At 42.0% G+C, this 20441-nt stretch overlaps 1 protein-coding gene across 1 annotated transcript in view; it reads left to right on the top strand.

The window, feature by feature from the left end:
• Positions 1–20441, top strand: part of inpp1 (inositol polyphosphate-1-phosphatase) — a 57700-nt gene that overhangs the window by 26656 nt on the left and 10603 nt on the right. Inside the window, exons 3-4 of the mRNA XM_033023763.1 lie at positions 651–711; positions 8975–9175. Of these exons, the coding sequence (XP_032879654.1) occupies positions 651–711; positions 8975–9175 (262 nt within the window). The remainder of the gene's footprint in view (positions 1–650; positions 712–8974; positions 9176–20441) is intronic.

Genomic DNA, 20441 nt, shown 5'->3' with positions numbered 1-20441 from the left:
CCTGTATTCTGTGGCGGACTGGCCAGGGTGTCAGCTTGCCCGATGGCAAGTGTACCCCTGATGAAGTGGGCCCCCTTTGTCTCCTGGCAACCAATATTTTTAGACCCAGTCCGCCACTGCCTGTATTAACCCCCATGTTGGAAGGAACTGCAGGTGCTGGATTATACCGTTGATTGACACAAAATGCTGGACTAACTCAGCGGGTCAGGTAGCATCTCTGCAGAAAGGAAATAGGTGACGTTTCGGGTCGGAAACCTTTTTCAGACCGAGGTTGAGATCAACAAGCCAAGTTACTCCAGCATTTTGTGTCTACTTTATTAACTCCTTTTCTATTCTCCCGAACTCTCATAATTATTCTTTTAAATACCTGTACTTATATCTTAAAGTTCTGATGCACAATTGTAATGAAAACAGTTTATATTAGGAACAAGTTAATTTTGTATTTTGGTTTGATACTTGTATAGGAAGGGTTGAGAGGAGATATGGGCCAAATGCAGACAAATATGACTAGACCAGTATTCCAACATGGTCGGCATGGACAAGGCATACCGAAGGACCTGTTTTCATGCTGTATAGCTCTATGACTTGTAAATTAATAATATCAATGTGCATGTGGCATAAGTAATCATATTTAACAGTCAATTATTCAGTTTCCAGGACTGGAAGATCACATCTTCGGTGAAGAATCAAATGAATTCACTAACAGTCTGGGTAAGTAAAAATTTCAAGCTGAATTATTTCCCCAAAAACCTCGGAGCAAAATCTCTCTGCTGTGAACAACCTGTAGTGTCAGTAACAGGGAGTCAGGGCGGCAAAGTGGCACAGCGTTTGCAGCACCGGAGATACGGGTTCGATCACGACTCTGAGTGCTGTCTGTACAGAGTTTGTACATTCTCTCCGTGACCTGCGTGGGTTTCTCTGAGATCTTCAGTTTCCTCCCACACTCCAAAGACGTACAGGTTTGTAGGTAAATTGGATTGGTAAATGTAAAAATTGTCCCTAGTTTGTGTAGGATAGTGTTAATATGCTGGGATCATTGGTCAGCACGGACCCGGTGGGCCGAAAGGCCTGTTTCTGTGCTGTACCTCTAAACTAAAGTATTAGATTAGATTAGATTAGATTAGATTAGATTTGTTTATTGTCATCTGGAATGTGGTGGAATAAAAAATAACTGCAGATGCTGGCTTATACTAAAGATAGACACAAAATGCTGGAGTAACTCAGCGGGTCAGGCAGCATCATTGGAGAACATGGATAGGTGACATTTTGGGTTGGGAAGATAAGTCTGAAGAAGGCTCTGGATGTAATGGATTACTTAGTAAATTGGTGAATTTGCCAATGCACAGTGTGACTAATATCACCCATATGATCCTTATTTTTATTCATCAAGAGTTTTAGACCTCTTCCCATTTAAAATTACGAAAAGGAATCCATGAAAAATGTGTAGGAAGGAACCGCAGATGCTGGTTTAACCGGAAGTTAGACTCAAAAAGCTGGAGTAACTAGCGGGTCAGACAGCATCTCTGGAGAGAAGGAAAAGGGGACATTTTGAGTCGAGACCCTTCTTTAGACATAAAAAATGTTGATATATCAGTTGGCCAGTCTTTCGAGATGATGGAGAGATACCAATATTGTGAATCATTACAAATTACCTCAGCTTCGCCATTTACTTAGCAGGAATACCACCTTGCCCTTAACCTCTACGTGTGGGTATGTGTACTTGAACAATAAATGTGTTCCAGAAAGGGTACCACGATGGGATAGCTGGTAGGCCAGCTACCTCACAGTACCAAAGACCCAGATTCGATCCTGACCTTGGGTTGTGTCCGCAACGAGTTTTCATGTTGTCCCTGTGGCTGGCTGCCTTTTCTCGTGGTGCTCCAGTTCCCTCCCAGGTTTCATAGGCAGACCGATTTGTAGGGCAATAGCCCATTGTAAATCGCACGCAGTATATGGGTGAGTGGTAAAATCATAGCAGAGTTGATGAGAATGGGAGAATTAAACAATGTTGGATTAGTGCATGATGTCCAGGTCCGAAAGGCTTGTTGCCATGTTGTATGGCTCTATGACTCAGGAATCAACTCTAATAATTCACAGTGTGGTTACCTGATTATGAATACTATATAGGTTAGATTATGAATATATCTATCCAATATATAGGTTAGAATAAGTAATATTTTCAGTAATTAATGTTACCAGTAAATCCTAAATTGATATTTCTTCCCAAAATGTTTAGCAAGATTTGCTATTTTACTGCAAAGTTCACTGATGTCATACTTGTCCCTTTTGACAATTAAATTGCAACATTTTTAATTAATCTCAAGAATCAATGATGCTAATAAAGGAGGATTATAAACTGTGTGGCCTTACACTAGGATCAGGATGCAGGCATACATACATTAGAGATTTTATGGTTTATCCTGGATGACAGATCTAGTGATGCTTTGGTGTACATAGAAACATAGACACAGAAACATAGAAAATAGGTGTATGAGTAGGCCATTCAACCCTTCAAGCCAGCACCGTCATTCAATATGATCATGGCTGATCATCCAAAAAAAGTAGGTAGACAAAAATGCTGGAGAAATTCAGCGGGTGAGGCAGCATCTATGGAGCGAAGGAAATAGGCAATGTTTCGGGCCAAAATCCTTCTTCAGTACACAGTTCCTGCTTTTTCCCCATATCCCTTAGAAACATAGAAACATAGAAAGTAGGTGCGAGAGTAGACCACCAGGTCCGTCGAGCCCGCACCGCCATTCGCTCATGGCTGAACACTAAACAGACACACTTACCCACAAACAGTAGACACAAGACACAGAACACAAGACACTACCCTCCCCTTTATACCGCTATCACCCCTCTCCACCCCAAGAACCTCGCGATCTCCTGGGGGAGGCAAAAAACCGGATAAAAACCCAGGTCCAATTCGGGAAAAAAATCCGGGAAATTCCTCTCCGACCCCAATCCAGGCGATCGACACTTGTCCAGGAGATCACTCAGGTCTTACTATACTAACCATACCTAGGTCCATATCCCTGCCCTCTCCCCGTAGCCCCTTATCCCCTTGGCAGCTAAAAAACCATCTATTTTAGTCTTAAATATATTTAAAGTTTCTGCTTCCACTGCTCCCTGGGGCAGTGAATTCCATAAATTAACCACCCTCTGGGTGAAGAAGTTCTTCCTCATCTCAGTTTTAAAAGAGCCCCCCCTTATTCTGCAACTATGTCCCCTAGTTCTAGTTTCCCCGATCATTGGGAACATCCTCGGTGCATCCACCCGATCAAGGCCCCTCACGATCTTATATGTTTCAATGAGATCGCCTCTCATTCTTCTAAACTCCAAAGAGTAGAGTTCCAGCCTACTTAACCTTTCCTCATATGTCAATCCCCTCATTGCAGGAATTAATCTTGTAAACCTTCGCTGCACTGCCTCCAGGGCTAGTACATCCTTTCTTAAGTATGGACCCCAGAACTGTACACAGTATTCCAAATGTGGTCTCACTAATACTGTGTACAGCTGCAGCAAGACCTCCGTGTTTTTATACTCAATCCCCCTAGCAATAAAGGCCAAAACTCCATTGGCCTTCCTGATTGCTTGCTGCACCTGCATACTAACTTTTAGTGATTCATGTACTAATACCCCTAGATCCCTTTGCGTTGCATTACAACGCAGCTCCTCCTCATTTAGAAAATAACTTGCCCTATCATTTTTTTTCCCAAAGTGAATGACTTCACATTTATTAGTATTAAATTTCATCTGCCAAGTTGTTGCCCACTCACCTAGCTTATCTATATCCTTTTGCAGACTCTTCCTATCCTCCTCATCCCCTACTTTTCCTCCCATTTTTGTATCGTCCGCAAATTTTGATATATTACACTTGGTTCCCTCCTCCAAATCATTTATATAAATTGTGAACAACTGGGGTCCCAGCACCGACCCTTGCGGAACCCCGCTAGTTACCGGTTGCCATCCCGAGTATGAACCATTTATCCCCACTCTCTGCTTCCTATTTGTTAGCCAATCCTCTACCCATGCTAATATATTACCCCCAATCCCATAATTTTTTATTTTTAGCAATAGTCTCTTATGTGGCACCTTGTCAAAAGCCTTTTGGAAGTCCAAGTATACCACATCCACCGGTTCCCCTTTATCCACCCGGGTTGTTACTTCCTCAAAGAATGCGAGCAGATTCGTTAAACAGGACTTCCCCTTCACAAAACCATGCTGGTTCTGTCCGATGAAGTCATGTTTATCCAAGTGCCCCGTTAGTGTTTCTTTAATAATTGTCTCTAACATTTTACCCACCACCGATGTTAGACTAACCGGTCTATAGTTACCCGCCTTCTGTTTACTTCCTTTTTTAAATATAGGTGTTACATTGGCCATTTTCCAATCCACTGGGACCGTTCCTGCCTCCAGGGAGTTTTGGAAAATTATCACCAATGCATCCACAATCCCCACCGCTATCTCCCTCAAGACCCTTGGATGTAATCCATCAGGCCCAGGGGATTTATCCTCCTTCAGTCTCATTAATTTCCCTAATACCACCTCCTTGGTGATCTTAATAGTATTTAGCTCCTCCATTCCTACCGCCCCCTGTTTATCCAGCGTTGGAATATTTTTTGTGTCTTCTATGGTGAAGACTGATACAAAATACTCGTTTAATGCCTTTGCCATTTCCATGTTCCCCACCAACAACTCTCCAGTCTCACCCTCCAATGGACCAACGTTCACCTTAGCCACCCTTTTTCTTTTTATATAGCTATAAAAACTCTTACTATTAGTTTTTATGTTGTTCGCTAAATTCCTTTCATAGTCTATTTTCCCCGTCTTAATTAATCTCTTAGTTATTTTTTGCTGACCTTTAAATGCTTCCCAATCCTCTACCCTCCCACTATCTCTGGCTACCTTATATGCCCTTGCCTTCAGCCGAATACTATCCTTTATAGTTTTACTGAGCCATGGCTGACTGTTCTTACCCTTACCCCTTTTTTTCTTCATAGGAATAAATTTTTCTTGAAGGTTATACAGTATACCCTTAAACGTACACCACTGCTCATGTACCGTCTTATTCTTGAGTCTGCTATCCCAGTCAACTTTGATCAGCTCAGTCCTCATACCTTCATAATCCCCCTTATTTAGACTAAGCACCCTAGCCTGAGTTTCAACCTGCTCCCCTTCTATTTGAATATGGAATTCGACCATATTGTGGTCACTTGTTCCCAACGAGTCCCTAACTATGACATTTTTAATTAATCCTGCTTCATTACACAGGACCAGATCCAAGATTGCCTCCCCCCTTGTCGGTTCGGTGACATACTGTTCTAGGAACCCGTCTCTAATACATTCTATAAACTCTTCCTCTAGTCTACCCTGCCCAGTTTGGTTTGCCCAATTAATATGAAAATTGAAGTCCCCCATGATTACAGCAGTTCCCTTTTTACATGCGTCAACTATTTGCAGATTTATGTTCTGACTAACAGCGTCACAGCTATTTGGAGGTCTATAAATTACACCCACTAGTGTTTTTTTTCCCCTTATTATTCTCTATCTGTACCCAAGCTGTTTCACTATCCTGATCCTTCAACGCAATATCCTTCCTCTCTATTGCCGTTATTCCCTCCCTTATTAAAAGGGCCACCCCTCCTCCCTTTCTTTCCTGTCTATCTTTCCTAATTGTCGAGTACCCCTCTATATTTAACTCCCAGTCCTGATCTCCTTGCAGCCATGTCTCCGTAATGGCCACGATATCATAACTATATATACTTAATTGCACCGTTAATTCATTTATCTTATTACGAATACTCCGTGCATTTAGATAAAGCACTTTCAGATGATTTTTACTACCCTTCCTTTCCGTTTTTGCCCCTTTTACATCTAGATCTTTATCTTCACAAATTCTGTCTCCTGTCACATTTTGAATTTCCGCTTCCCCACTGATACCCTGCTCTATTTCCTCTACCCCTGCCGTTATTACCCCCCTTGATACCTCCCCCCCGCTACTTAGTTTAAAGACCTCTCTACTGCCCTAGTTATATGATTTGCCAGGACCCCAGTCCCAGCACCGTTCAGGTGAAGTCCGTCCTTACAGAACAGATCCCCCCTGTCCCAGTACTGGTGCCAGTGGCCCAAGAAACCAAACCCATTATTCCCACACCAGTCTTTGAGCCACGCATTTAGCTTTTTAATTTTACGTACCCTCGCCGATTTGGCCCGTGGCTCAGGTAGCAATCCAGAGATCAGTACCCTCGAGGTTCTGCTTTTTAATTTATTCCCTAACTGCTCAAACTCCTTCAGCAGATCCTCCTTCCTCGTCCTTCCTATGTCATTGGTCCCCACATGGACCACGACCACTGGATCCTCCCCCTCCCTCTGCAAATTTCTCTCCAGCATCGCAGAGATATCCTTAACCCTAGCACCGGGTAGGCAACACAGCCTTCGGGACATGTTCTGCTGGCCGCAGAGAACCTTATCTACCCCCCGAATAATACTATCCCCTATCACTACGGCATTTCTTCTAACTCCCCCCTCTTGAATGGCCTCCTGATCCACGGTGCTGCAGCCAGGTTGCTCATCCCTCCCACAGCCCCTGATCCCGTCCTTACATTGAGTAAGAGCCTCGGTCATGCTCGTCAGGGACAAGGGCTGTGGCTCCTGCCGCATCTCCTCCTGGTTCCCCCTACCTGCCTCGCTTATGGCCACACCTTCCTTTCCTTGCTCACTGCCTACTGAATTAGTTAAACTGGTCGGTGTGACCATCCCCTGGCACAAAACATCCAGGTAATACTCCCCCTCCCTGATGTACCGCAGCGTATGAAGTTGGGTCTCCAGCTCATCAATGCAGAGCTGGAGTTCCTCTAGCCTCAAACACTTACTGCAGCTGTAGGGATCTTCTACATCAATGGTGTCGACAAATTCCCACATCTCGCAGTATTGGCACATCTCCTGACCGCCCATCTTATATAGGTAATTAACTGGTCCTGTTTAAGAATCCCCTACTGTATTGATACACCCCTTATTTATATAATATCCCTTGATTCCCTAAGAGCTAAATCTAACTCTCGCTTGAAAAATAAATACCAACATAAGCACAGAACAGGTTAGCAACAGAAATTAGCATGAAATCGATGTATGTACAGATTTGGAAAAGCAATTTCCAAATATGAAATAATGTGGTATGGCTCAGATTTTGCACAACTGTGCCACTAACTGGAAGAAAGCCACACTCAATGGTCCAGCTCTTTCTGTGCAATATGTCCCCCCCTCTCCTGACATCAGTTGCTGTCAGCTGTCTGCTTTAGCAGACCCCTGGTGCGCAAAAAACATTGCCATGAGTAGGCCAAGAGTTAATCAGAGTGAAGGATTCTCACTGCCAACAAATCAGGAAGATAAAAATTTCAGAATTTTCATAACTTTCTAAACATTTTACAGAGCAAGATATCAGAACATGCAAATGCCATTATGATATGAGCTTACCTATCTTAAGCAAACTTTGAAAAGTAAAATTAGAAGAATTATCCATCGGATTGAATGACAATTCATAGATACATAGAAACATAGAAAATAGGTGCAAGAGTAGGCCATTCAGCCCTTCGAGCCAGCACCGCCATTCAATATGGTCATGGCTGATCATCCAAAATCAGTACCCCGTTCCTGCTTTCTCCCCATATCCCTTGATTTTGTTAGCCCTAAGAGCTATATTTAACTCTCTCTTGAATACATCAATTTATCAATACATACAATTTATTTCAGGGGTAGAGAGGTTGTTAAGCAGTAATTGTGGCTTTATGCATGATTAAAACTTAGCTACAGCTCATTCAACAGGGTAGATTTATTCAAAAATATATACTTTTCTTGAAACTTATCAGTCTCCTTGGACCCAGTCCTCTCCATTCAAATGAACAATGTCACTGATCCCCCTTCAGATCAACCTATTTGAGGTACATTGGCAACTGCTGGGAACCCACAGAAAATTGGCACTATACTGGAATCATGGTGGCAAGTATCACTCAATGACTTTAGAACTTCCTTGGTCATGAGTGTGCCGTGAACCTCATTTGGATTGTCAGTCTGAATGTCTTTGCAAAAAGAATTGTAGGTTTTCCTCACTGCCAATATTCCTTTAATGCATTTCAACAGCATTTTAATTATGGAAAAATTCATGGAAAATGCTGCCTTTTACATAGACTGGAGTTGTGCGTTCATTTTATTAGAACGTAGGGAAATTGGGAGGTAAGAATTGCTGGGGCTAAGCTCTGCAATGTGAATATTTTCCATGTACCTGCTTTTACGTATGAAATCATTTACATTTCAAAATGATTTAAATGACTTATGTGAGAGTTGTTGCTTATGGGTTGTTTTTACTTTAGGATAAATGTGTGTGCCAATCCTTCGTCAATAAATCTTAATGTGAATTTATGGAATTCCCAGCCACAGAGGGCAGTGGAGGCCAAGTCACTGGATGGATTTAAGAGAAAGTTAAATAGAGCTCTAGGGGCTAGTGGAGTCAAGGGATATGGGGAGAAGGCAGGCACGGGTTATTGATAGGGGACGATCAGCCATGATCACAATGAATGGCGGTGCTGGCTTGAAGGGCAAAATGGCCGCCTCCTGCCCCTATTTTCTATGTTTCTATGTTTCTATGTAATGTATTATAAACCCTGATACAAAATCAAGATGATCTGGAAAAATAACTTGTTTGTTTTACTCCTTTCATGACTTCGATGGATCCAATAGCACTTAACTGTATCTTATTATTCAAATGCACAAATACTTTTTTAGGCATTTACGGCAGTCAATTCACACACAGCAAAGCCTCACAAAGATATGACCCTCTGCTTTGCAGCTGTTACCTTCACCCTGCCTATCTTTAGCATAAATTAGCGCGAGCAGAATAAAAAACAGAAACAAATTAATTTGCTGAAAATTCTCGTCATGCTGATCACCAACAGTTTGTTTTTTGTTCCCTCTTTAGGTGAAAAGATTAAAGTTGAAGTTTGTGCGACAGAGGAAGGTACGGCAGAGTTACTGAGCAAAGTGCTAAATGGTAACATGACAGCAGCTGAACTGTTGGCCTCAATCGTACATTGTGGTGTCTCGATTGAAGATCCCGCATTGGAAAAGGTGGCAGCAGAAATTCCCCAGGATACTATGGCCCTCTGGGTTGATCCTATAGGTATGTCAACGAATACAAATGTAGATGCAAATAAAAGTGATGGTGAACTGCCAATAAATAAAATAGAAGAGCCTTCAGTAATATAATTTAAATTAAATTTGAGGCACGGTGGTGCAGCGGTAGATTTGTTGCCTTACAATGCCAGAGACCCGGGTTCGATCCTGACTATGGGTGCTATGTGTAAGGAGTTTGTACGTTCTCCCCTTGACCTGCGTGGGTTTTCTCCAGGAAGCTCCGGTTTCCTCCCACACTCCAAAGACGTACAGGTCTGTCGGCTAATTGGCTTGGTATAAGTGTAAATTGTCCCTAGTGTGTGTGTGAGATAGTGTTCTTGTGCGGGGATCGCTGGTTGGCTTGGACTCGGTGGGCCATAGGGGTCCCGCACTGTATCTCTAAACTAAACTAAAATAAGCTAAATTCTGATTTGGAATAAGAGTACATTTATCTGAATTCCAGTTGTTAGATTTAGGCAATGTTTTTTTTCGTGACGTTACAGCTTGCCAGCACCTCCAAGAAGTTAAAATTTTGATTTTTTTGGTGGAATTTTTAATATAACAAAACGATTACTAAAGTTTTATGAATAACAAAAAATTCAATTAGAAAGTGAGACTCTTGAGCAGCTTGTAGGATGATGAACTACCAGAGACACCAACAGCAAGGAATGATATGATGTTACTCTCACTGTCTATCTTTAGCATTCATTTGCACAAATAGAATTAAAAATGGTAAAAAGTTAATTCGCTGAATATTCTTGCCAGACGGATCACCAACTGTTGCAGGACCTACAGTGTCTATAAAAAAGCACTGGATTTATACGTTAAACTCAGCGCCAACATAAAAGCAATGCAGTCAAAATGTTCTTTCTGAACTGAGATTAGGAAGGTTGCTTTGCATGCAAAAAAAACGAATTTAAGTTAAAACAAAATAGAAGCAGGAGGATGCCTCACTGCCATTTTACAAGGCGTTGCCTGATCCCCATATAGTGTGCATCCTTCAGCGTTCAATATTATATGAATCAAAGATAGACACAAAATGCTAGAGTAACTCAGCAGGTCAGACACCATCTCTGGAGAAAAGGAATAGGTGACGCTGACCCACTGAGTTACTCCGATTTTTTTGTGTCTATCTTTGGTTTAAACCAGCCTCTGCAGTTCCTTCCTAAACATTGTATGAATTAACCTTCGAATACACTCACTGACTGGTCAAGAATCCAAAAGATGGATAACTATTTGCTCAAACCTGCAAGATAATTTGTGGCGTAGTAAAGAAAACTGGGAACTGGAAAGCCCTGACAGTAATGTCGCTTCATTTAAAAAGTGAGCTCAACTTTAATGTTAAAAAGTAACAATACTTCACGGTGGAATCATGACAGCGGTTCCTTACAAAGAAAGACACCTTGCAATTATTCAATACCTCGTTACGACCTCAAAGTTAATTACAGTCTGTGGCATGTTTTTGAAATTTGGTTACTGCTGAAATGTTGTACCATTATTTCAAATAAGTAGAATATGTATTTCTGAAGATAGACACAAAGTGCTGAAGTAACTTAACGGGTCAGGTAGTATCTCTGGAGAAAAAGGATGGGTGAAGTTTTGTGTCAGGACCCTTCTCCCGACCCGAAATGTCACCTATCCTGTTTCTGCAGAGATGCTGCCTGACCCACTGAGTTACTCCAGCACTTTGTGTCTATCTTTGCAAAAAAACAGTTCCCTTCTACACATATGTATTTCTGAGTTTAGTTGATTAACAAGTTAGGAAAGCTGATGTGTAAATACTAAAGAATGTGCAAATACTATAAGCAAACTAAACCATTAAGCCACTCAAAAGGATGGCAACATGATTGCATAAAGTGTACAGTACATTGTCTGACGAAAGGTCTCGACCTGAAACGTCACCCATTCCTTCTCTCCAGAGTTACTCCAGCATTTTGTGTCTATCTTTTGTCTATGTAATGTTTTGAATGGTTAAATATTATTGAACTGTTACTTATTGAAAAATCTCAAATGAACACCAATTGATGCAGTTTTCACAGTAAGCTTGGTTTTAATTTGGAACAAATTACCCAAAAGAAACCCTTCAAAAACAACCTCCATGTATCTGTAACCACAACAGGAACCTGCGCTCTCATTAAATGTCAAACATTCGCAGTTTGGTAGAATTTGTATTTATACCAATGTGGTTATTTGCTTGATTTGCAAATTAGCTTCTTGCAATTTGTCACTCAGTTGTATTTTTTAAAGAAAGTATGTGTCTTCCAAATAATTCTCTTTGTTCACTCACTTCCTCTTCTTTGCTCCAGCATTTATTTTTGTTTAATTACATCTCTGAGAAGCACTATTGAACATTCCTCAACATCAAAGGCTCCATATAAATTCAATGACCTCCTTTTAACGTTAATACACATTGGTGCTATGTATGAAGGGCTGTTGCCTGTGCTTATATTTTTTAAGTTATATCCATACGTTTTGGTTTGAGGCAACTAAAGGCAGGCTCATTGGGGGACTTGGAGATTTTATTAACAGTGGCTTTATAATCCTTTTGGATTATCTGTACAGGTGTCAGAGGTTATGGGGAGAAGGCAGAAGAATGTGGTTAAGAGGGGAAGATAGATCAGCCAGGACATTTCGCAAAAGCTATTATTAGTTTTAAAGGCCTCGCATAATAGTTATAGTAGTTTAAAAATCAATCTCTAAACCCGCGACCTCCGGCAGCTGTCAGGGTCGCATAGAGCAAATAATAGAAGGTATGCTGCTTATTTTTACATTAAAAAGGGCTTCTTAAGATCCCTTTATACAAAGTTTAATATTGCGAGTAGCTCATTTTGGGCCCATTATATCCCGCAGTATTTTTCTGGGCATTTGAGGGCACAAATCTAGCGCAATGTGAACGTTCTAAACCAGCGCGTTCACAGGATCCCACTAGAAAGCTGATTTAAAATGGACTTTAATTTACAGCAATTGAACACTAAATTCCTTCCATTTGGCCTATAAATTAATGTAAATGAGATTTTAAAATCATGTTTTATTGTGAATTATTTATGAATATTATTTGGACACTTAGGCTATTTAAAAATGTTAATCATTTATTAAGAAATGGATAGATGTTTAGATCTAGTAATTGAAGTTTGAAATTAGCTACACTTGGGTAACTAACCAATTATATGCTTTAATTTCAGGTCATCCAAGTAAGATTATTTTATATTTGTTTCAGAATGGTTCAATCTACGATAACTGAAAATTTCATTCAGTTCTCTTAATTTTTAAGAAGGTTATGGGCTTTTGATTGCACACGATCACAGCTTTTTTGTTATGTCCATAGAAAATCAATAGGGAACAAGATGCTAATTTCCGAGTATGAAAATGGCCATAACTTTTTAAATACTTGAGATATGAAAGTGAATTAGGTGTCAAATTAAACTTCTTTTTATGCTTTATCTGATGGGATAAATTACAGACTTGATTTTTTAAATCTCAAAATTTTGTAACATTGCTACACACTGTGGTGAGAAATTCTGTGATCAACAAAAATTTCAAAACTCGGATAAACTGCATGGTCCGCGGGTGTTGGAGAGCCGGGGCTGAGAGAGGGATGGAAGCAGCAGGCGGGTACAGATGCGGGGAGCCGGGGCTGGTGAGTATGCGGGGCTGACGAGTATTTGCGCGGCTAGCGAGTCGCTCGCTGCAGCTTCGGCCATGGAGCACTCCGGACAGTGCGAGTGTCCCGGGCCGTCGGAAGCGTCGGAAGCGCCGCTGCCGCGAGAGTCTCTGTGCCGAAGGGACAGACTCTCAAAGGGAGGTGGAGAGAGAGAGAGGGGGGAAGGAGACAGGGAGACAGGGGGGGGAGAGAGAGAGGGGGGTGAATGGAGAGAGAGGGGAGAGACAGGGGGCGTGAATGGAGAGAGAGAAGAGGGAGAGGGGGGAAAGAGGTAGGGGAGAGAGAGGGGGGGAGAGTGAGGTGGGAGAGGGGGGGAGAGAGAGAGGGGGGAGAGGGAAGATAGAGGGGGGAAAGAGAGGGGAGAGAGAGTTAGGGGAAAGAGAGGGGAGGGGGAGAGAGAGGAGAGAGGGGACGAGAGAGAGGGGGTGAGAGAGGGGAGAGAGATAGGGGGGAGAGAGAGGGGGAAGAGAGAGGAGCAGAGAGGGAGGGAGAGTGAGATAGAGGGGGAGAGAGAGAGGGGGGAGAGAGAAAGGGGGGAGAGAGAAGAGAGGTGAGAGAGAGGGGAGACATGGGGAGAGAGGGGTGAGAGGAGAGACAGAGAGGGAGGGAGGAGAGAGAGGGGAAAGAGAGATGGATGGGAGAGATAGAGGGGGAGAGAGAGAGGGGGGTTGAGAGGAGAGAGAGTGCATCCTGGAGGACAACCAGTGGCTGCTTGGTAGAAACAGTGGAAGATAGTGGACTTCAAATGGGGGTGGTTGGATAAAGCATCCTGCTTGCCTGCTAGATTTTCACTTACTGTAACTGCAGGAAAAATGTTCCCGATGTTGGGGGCGTTCAGAACCATGGGTCACAGTTTAAGAATAAAGGGGGGGGGGGCAGTTAAGACTGAGATGAGGACAAACTTTCTTCACACAGAGAGTTGTGAATCTGTGGAATTCTCTGCCACAGAAGGCAGTGCAGGCTAATTCACTGGATGTTTTCAAGAGAGAGTTAGATTTAGTTCTTGGGGCTAACAACATCAAGGGACATGGGGAAAAAACAGGAAAGGTACTGATTTTAGATGAATAGCCATGATCATATTGAATGGCAGTGCTGGCTCGAAGGGCCGATGGCCTATTTCTGCACCTATTTTCTATGTTTCTATGCTTGAGTATATGGCAATAAAACTCGATCACTTGATTTTGAAGCATTCATGCATGGTGGAGGTATAATGTAGTCATAGAGTGATACAGTGTGAAAACAGGCCCTTCAGCGCAACTTGCCCACACCCGCCAACATGTCCCAGCTACGCTACCTGCTTTTGGTCCATACCTCCAAACCTGTCCTATCCATGTATCAGTCTAACTTTTTCTTAAATGTTGGGATGGTCCCTGCCTCAACTACCTCCTCTGGCAGCTTGTTCCATACACCCATCACCCTTTGTGTGGATAAAGTTACCCCTTAAAAAATTACCTCTTAAAAATACTTCATACAAAAAACATTGAAATCATACTTCTACGGTGCACTAAAACATGATTTTAATACATCAAATTTCAAAATGTTCCTACCCTGGGAGGGGGGGACCCTCTTCTTCCATACCCTCTCCCCACTCGGTTGCTCCAGTCCCTCACCGGGTACCCCCAAGGCCAGTGATCAGTGATCGCACAGCCTCCCCCCTTTCAAAAACGCTCCAATCCAATTTAAAGCATATATATTGTATTCAAGTGTAAGTTAAAAGACTCGCTGCAGTATGCACCATATTGCATAATTCCAATGGGAGGGGGACACCCTCCTGCCAACTCCCCCCCCCCCCCCCCCCCCCCCCCCCCTCGGTCGCTATGCACCCTCGGGCTTGGTCTCTCACAATTTCTCACTCCCAACTCTCACCCAATGTTGGCAGCCCTGTGTGTAGTCTACAATTTCTTCTGAAAGATCGCGTATTTCTCCTCCAGCCACTGCCTATGTACTGCTTAACCCACACCCACGCCTTTATTATTGACTATTCTCATCTACTTCTGGCCCGGCTCCCTCATTCTTCTTTCCATAGACTTGAGGTCATTGAAACCTCTCTAGCTTATCCACTCATAGCAAATGCCTTTGATCTGTCACATCTGATCTCATTTGGCTCCCATTAAATAAGCATTGACATAAGTTTAAAAAATACGTCACTGTTTCCAAATCACTCCATGGTGTCACCCTCCCTACCTCAGCAATCTCCCCCATCTCTGCAAGCCCCTGAAATATCCGTGCAGCTGCAACTCTGGCTTCTTGGCAATGACAGGTCTGAACAAGGGTCCCGACCCGAAACGTCACCTATTCCTTTTCTCCAGAGATTCTGCCTGACTCACTGAGTTACTCCAGCATTCTCTGTCTATCTTCAATGCATGAATTAAATTGTTCTGACATTTTTCTGGTCATCTGCTCCAATTACTTTGAAAGCTAAATATTTTGAAAGCTTGACTTTGTCAACTTTGTGATGCACCACCAATTTTATCCTGACATTACATAAACAGCACTGAGGTAAAGTATACGTCACAAGCGATTGTTGTTTCAGTACTAATCTGCTCAGACTTGAAATCGCACCATTTTATCTAGGGCAAAGGTACTATGATTTTTTTAAAAAAGCATTTATGGGCCACTTCCTGTGAGCTTTCTGTGAATGTCAACACCATCTATGTTAACTCACCAAGCACTTCTTTCAAAATAATGTCAGCCATACTGTCATATCTGACTGTGAACCTATTAAGAATTCCATTTTAAATAAAATTAAATGCCTTGAACTCTGTTCATTCAAGCAATGAGCCAACTTTGGTGATTCTGTTGCTTAAAATTTTGAGTTTTTATTTTAGTTAGTGATTTATTTCTATAGAAGAATGTGTAAATATAAACACAGTAAAATAACACGATGCCTATCACGCCACAATTTTAAAGAATGTTATCTAAATTTATTTGAAACCTCCTTGGAAAACTAATATTTGTCAAGGGCAAGATTGTAATCTAAATGGAGATATTCGGAATCTAAAGCAAATTTTAATTATTTTGCTCATTTGTTTTAATCACTGAGAGGAAACAATCTAAATATATTTGCTAAGTAAAGTCCAGCACTTTGTATCTAAGTCCTAGTATGGTCGCTAATTTATTGCATATACTGACTTGAAATAGCTTCAATAGAAAAAACATTATGATTGCTTTGGGCTGCCCACCAGAACTGTTAAATTGTCTCTTTGCCTTCTCATTTGATTTAAACTGCGATAGCTTTGGTGCAGACTGCGTAACTGTGCTATCAATGATGGTCATGAGACACAGCTGCTCCTTTGTCTCAGAGCATTGCAGTGAAAATAGGCTGTTCTGTGTGGCTCAGAAAAGCACAGTTCAAATTTAGAATCCTAGTTAGTGTGTCATATATAGAAAATTATTCATATGTATGGGGCAGCTTTTACTCTCTTCGTTTTGATACTGTCATTTTTTTTGGCAGCAAATTTCAAAACATTCAAGATCATTGTCACCATCCTGAAAAAAAAATCTTAAGTTTAACCTTAATGTTTCCTAAATCCTAAACGAAACATTATTAAATAGGCACATTTTGTTTGATGATATTCCTCTGCAATGCCACTGCTATTGAAGGTGTGATATAAAGGCAGCATAGTTATTTATTTTGAAAAACACAAAAGTGCTGAGTATTCAGCAGAAGGGTCCTGACCCGAAATGCCACCTATCCATGTTCTACAAAGCTGCTGCCTGACATGCTGAGTTACTCCAGCACTTTGTATCTTTTTTGTATAAACCACCATCATTGTTTCTCTTTGGCATTTATTTTGCTGGAGCAATGTACTTTTAAGTTAGAGTGAGACTGATATACTTTGACATATTAGAATGTGGTAGGAATTTTGAAAGCATTGTTCTGGAGGCCAACTTTAAACTTTTTGCTGTTAGCTGATTCTTACCAAGTAGAGTGGCATTTAAGAGGCTTTTAGACCGGCATGTGGATATGCAGTGAATGGAGGGATATATGGATTGTGTGTCGGCAGACGGAATCAGTTTATCGCAGCATCATGTTCGGCACAGACATTGAGGGCCGAAGAACTCGTTCCTGTGCTGCGCTGTTCTATGTTCTCTGTTCATAACAATGAACCAATAATAGCTCTCAAATTGAAACTTCTATTGAGAAATAATCATTAGCAATTAACAAAAAGGTGCTTTCACCTTCCATTCGGACAATAAAAATCGGCACAGAAGTTGTAGCAGAGAGAATGATACAGCATGAAAGCCAGCACTTTCATCCATGCCGATTCCGATGCCTGACAATGCTAATCTTATCCGCCTGTATTATGCCCATATCCCTCAAGACCTTGCCTTTCTAAGTACCTGTTCTAATGTCTTTAAATTGTACCTGCCTCAACCACCTTGTTTAACAGCGCATTCCTTTGTGTGAAAAACATGACACTACAATTTCCTTTAAAAAAAAATCCCCTCTCATGTTAATCCGTTGCTCCCTCATATTAGCATTCCCTGTCCTGGGAAAAACAGACTCTGGCCATCTATCCTGTCTTTGCCTTTCATAATCTTATTAACCTCTATAAAGTCACTACTCAGCCTCCGACATTCCCGTGAGAATAATCCCAGCCCTTATCCAATCTTTCATAGAGTCATAGAGTGATACAGTGTGGAAACAGGCCCTTCGGCCCAACTGGCCCAACTGGCCTCACTGACCAACATGTCCCAGCTACACTAGTCCCACCTGCCAGCATTTGGACCATATCCCTCCAAACCTGTCCTATCCATGTACCTGTCTAACTGCATCTTAAATGTTGGGATCGTCCCTGCCTCAACTACCTCCTCTGGCAGCTCTCCTTATAACTACAGCCCTCCATTCCAGTCAAGGTCCTGACAAATCTCTTCTGCGCATTCTATGCTGTTACCACATCCTGTCGTGTGGTGACCAGAACTATGCATAATGTTCCAAATGTAGTTTCACCAATGCTTTGTGGAGATGTAGCATGATGTCCCAACTCATGTACTCAAAGCCTCCGTCTATTGAAGGCAAATGCTATGTTCTTGTTTTAAGCTAAGATCTAACGCATCTCCATCAGGCGCATATAAAAGGGGTCAATTAAATTGGGTTCATATGGTTCACCATATGCTGGTTTTTATAAAGTCCTATCGTCAGATGTTATTTGTATCAGTACAATATTTGATGGGATTGACAAAGCTCTAAATCTATCTTTAACATTGGCAAAATCAATTAATCATAATTTTATGAAGAATCCAATCAGAATTTTGGGGGAAACTCTCCTTTCCAAGATGCTGACTACAATACTGGACAAAAACCAGGCAGAATGTGCAGAAGTTTGAAAGCACACATCACTGGACTCAGGAACAGCTTCTTCCCCTTTGTTATCAGTCTTCTGAGCAGTCCTTCCACTGCCAGGGTACTATCTGATTCATCTCTACCCCATTGTAGATATTGGACTTGGTCTATGGAACTGATGCGCTACAATGCTCAAAACTATTTTCTACCCTGTATCTTGCACTTTGCTCTATATATTGTACTTGAATCTGACTTGGTTGTATTTATGTATAATATCTGATCTGATTTGATAGCATGCAAAACTAAACTTTTCACTGTACCTCGGTATAGGTGACAATAATAACCCTAAACCTAAAATCCTGGTCCTCGATAGGATTTTGGCACCAGCCCATATGGACCAAACCCAAAGACAGATTGATTTCTGAGATACAATATGGAGATGATACCATCAGATCAATACAGATAAATCATTCAACAACTGTAGAGGAGATAAGCTTCTCAGTAGTGTAATCCTTGCCGCTATATCCAGGACGTGTGTTAAAATACTATGGACACCCCACATGCTGAGAGGTCTATGAGTGAGGAATTTTAATCCACACATCCTGAATATGTCCACGCCACTGTAGGAGCATATTTCAAATTGCCTCGTGTCCCCATCGGTGCTCTGACTGGAGAAATTCCAGACTTCAGCAGAGTATTAACGGAAGGGACTGAAAATAAAATAATCCTCTGAGCTAATGTGGCTGTTATGCACAAGTAAAGCAATCATCTCGCACCCATTCATCATCACTGCTTCTCAAAATATCCAGACCTAGCTGTGACTGCAATTTTGACTATAATAGAGCAATGGACATTCCTTATATAGGGGCATCCCACCAAAATTACAGTCTTAAATAACTTTGCTTTCAGTATCTTGTCATACATGATTCAACTATATACAAAGGGCACTGCCCACTTTTCCCATGGAACATCCCTTAAAGGTATAATGCAGATGGATACGGACCCTAACAGAAGACGACCAGGCTAGAAAACCCATGCAGTCACAGGGAGAACGTACAAGCTCTGTACAGACAGTGCTTGTAGTCAGTATCGAACCCGGGATCTCTGGCATTGTAAGGCAGCAGCTCTACCGCTGAGTCACTGTGCCGTTCCTACCTGTCTGGTTTATATATTTTGCTTTCCCTTGTCCGTGTGACTTAGTGGAAGGACTGTGTAGGAAGGAACTGCAGATGCTGGTTTACACCGAAGATAGGCACAAAATGCTGGAGTAACTCAGCGGGCCAGGCAGCATCTCTGGAGAGAAGGAATGGATGATGTTTTGGGTCGAGACCTTTCTTCTCATCACCCATTCCTTCTCTCCAGAGATGCTGCCTGTCCCGCTGAGTTACTCCAGCATTTTGAGTCTATCTTTAGTGGAAGGTCTCTTGTCTCTAAGACAAGGAGCTCTGTACTTTAGCCACATAGCAGCCCTTGAGCATGTAAGTGTAGTGTGCAAGGTGTTTGTTTTCCTGGCTAGGTGCTCATCTCTGCATTGTACTCCCACCATCAGTTAAATGAAACAAACTGGGATGGTTTATTATAGTGTGACACAGGATTCTGATGGTGAAGTTTGGTCCAAGTCTAGCTTAAGTAATATGAAGACATTCTTCGGGTATGATAATTCTCAATGTTGGTATTGTTTTGTGAGTAAATGCATTTTGTATGTACTGCTTTGGAAGATGCCAAGAATTTTGTAATTACTTCCTCGAGCAATTACATTGTCTCCAGAGGAAACAAAGTCTTCAGAATACCACAGCACTTTGCAGTTCCAAGCACACTCAGGACTGAAAACATAGGCACTCAGCGGTTCAACTCTGTGGGGAGAGAAGCAGAATTAATGTTTTGGCTTGATAACTTGTTAGCTGTGCTAGGAAAGGTTAGAAAAGAGGTGGCGTGGAGAATAAAGGAAAGGTCCACAATGGGTCGGTAACAGAGAAACTGAAAGACAATGAGTGATGCTACTGATGCCGCCTGAGAGAGGGCGGTGAAGGCTTGGAACTCTTCTCTCAGTTTCCAACAACTTAAGCATCAAACAGGATTGTTTGAGGGTTTCTGCAGCCAATGGTGGAAGCAGGGGTGGAGACGAGCAATCTTATAGTGGTAGGAGAAGGCAGTCTGTGTCAGGGAGTGGTTGTAGGAACAAAGGTCAGCTCAAAGTCAAGTAGGATACTAACACTGTAAACACTTGGGTGGGTGGGGACAGTGAAGGAATCGTGACGTACACAGGGAAGGGCACCAGAGCCAACAGATTTAGTGTTCCCAGTGTTTAACTGATGGGAATTTTGA

This window comes from Amblyraja radiata, chromosome 7 (genome assembly GCF_010909765.2).
Source record: "Amblyraja radiata isolate CabotCenter1 chromosome 7, sAmbRad1.1.pri, whole genome shotgun sequence".
Classification (NCBI taxonomy): domain Eukaryota; kingdom Metazoa; phylum Chordata; class Chondrichthyes; order Rajiformes; family Rajidae; genus Amblyraja; species Amblyraja radiata.
Note: the sequence above shows the minus strand (reverse complement) of the source record. Positions and strands in the feature narration are given on the sequence as shown.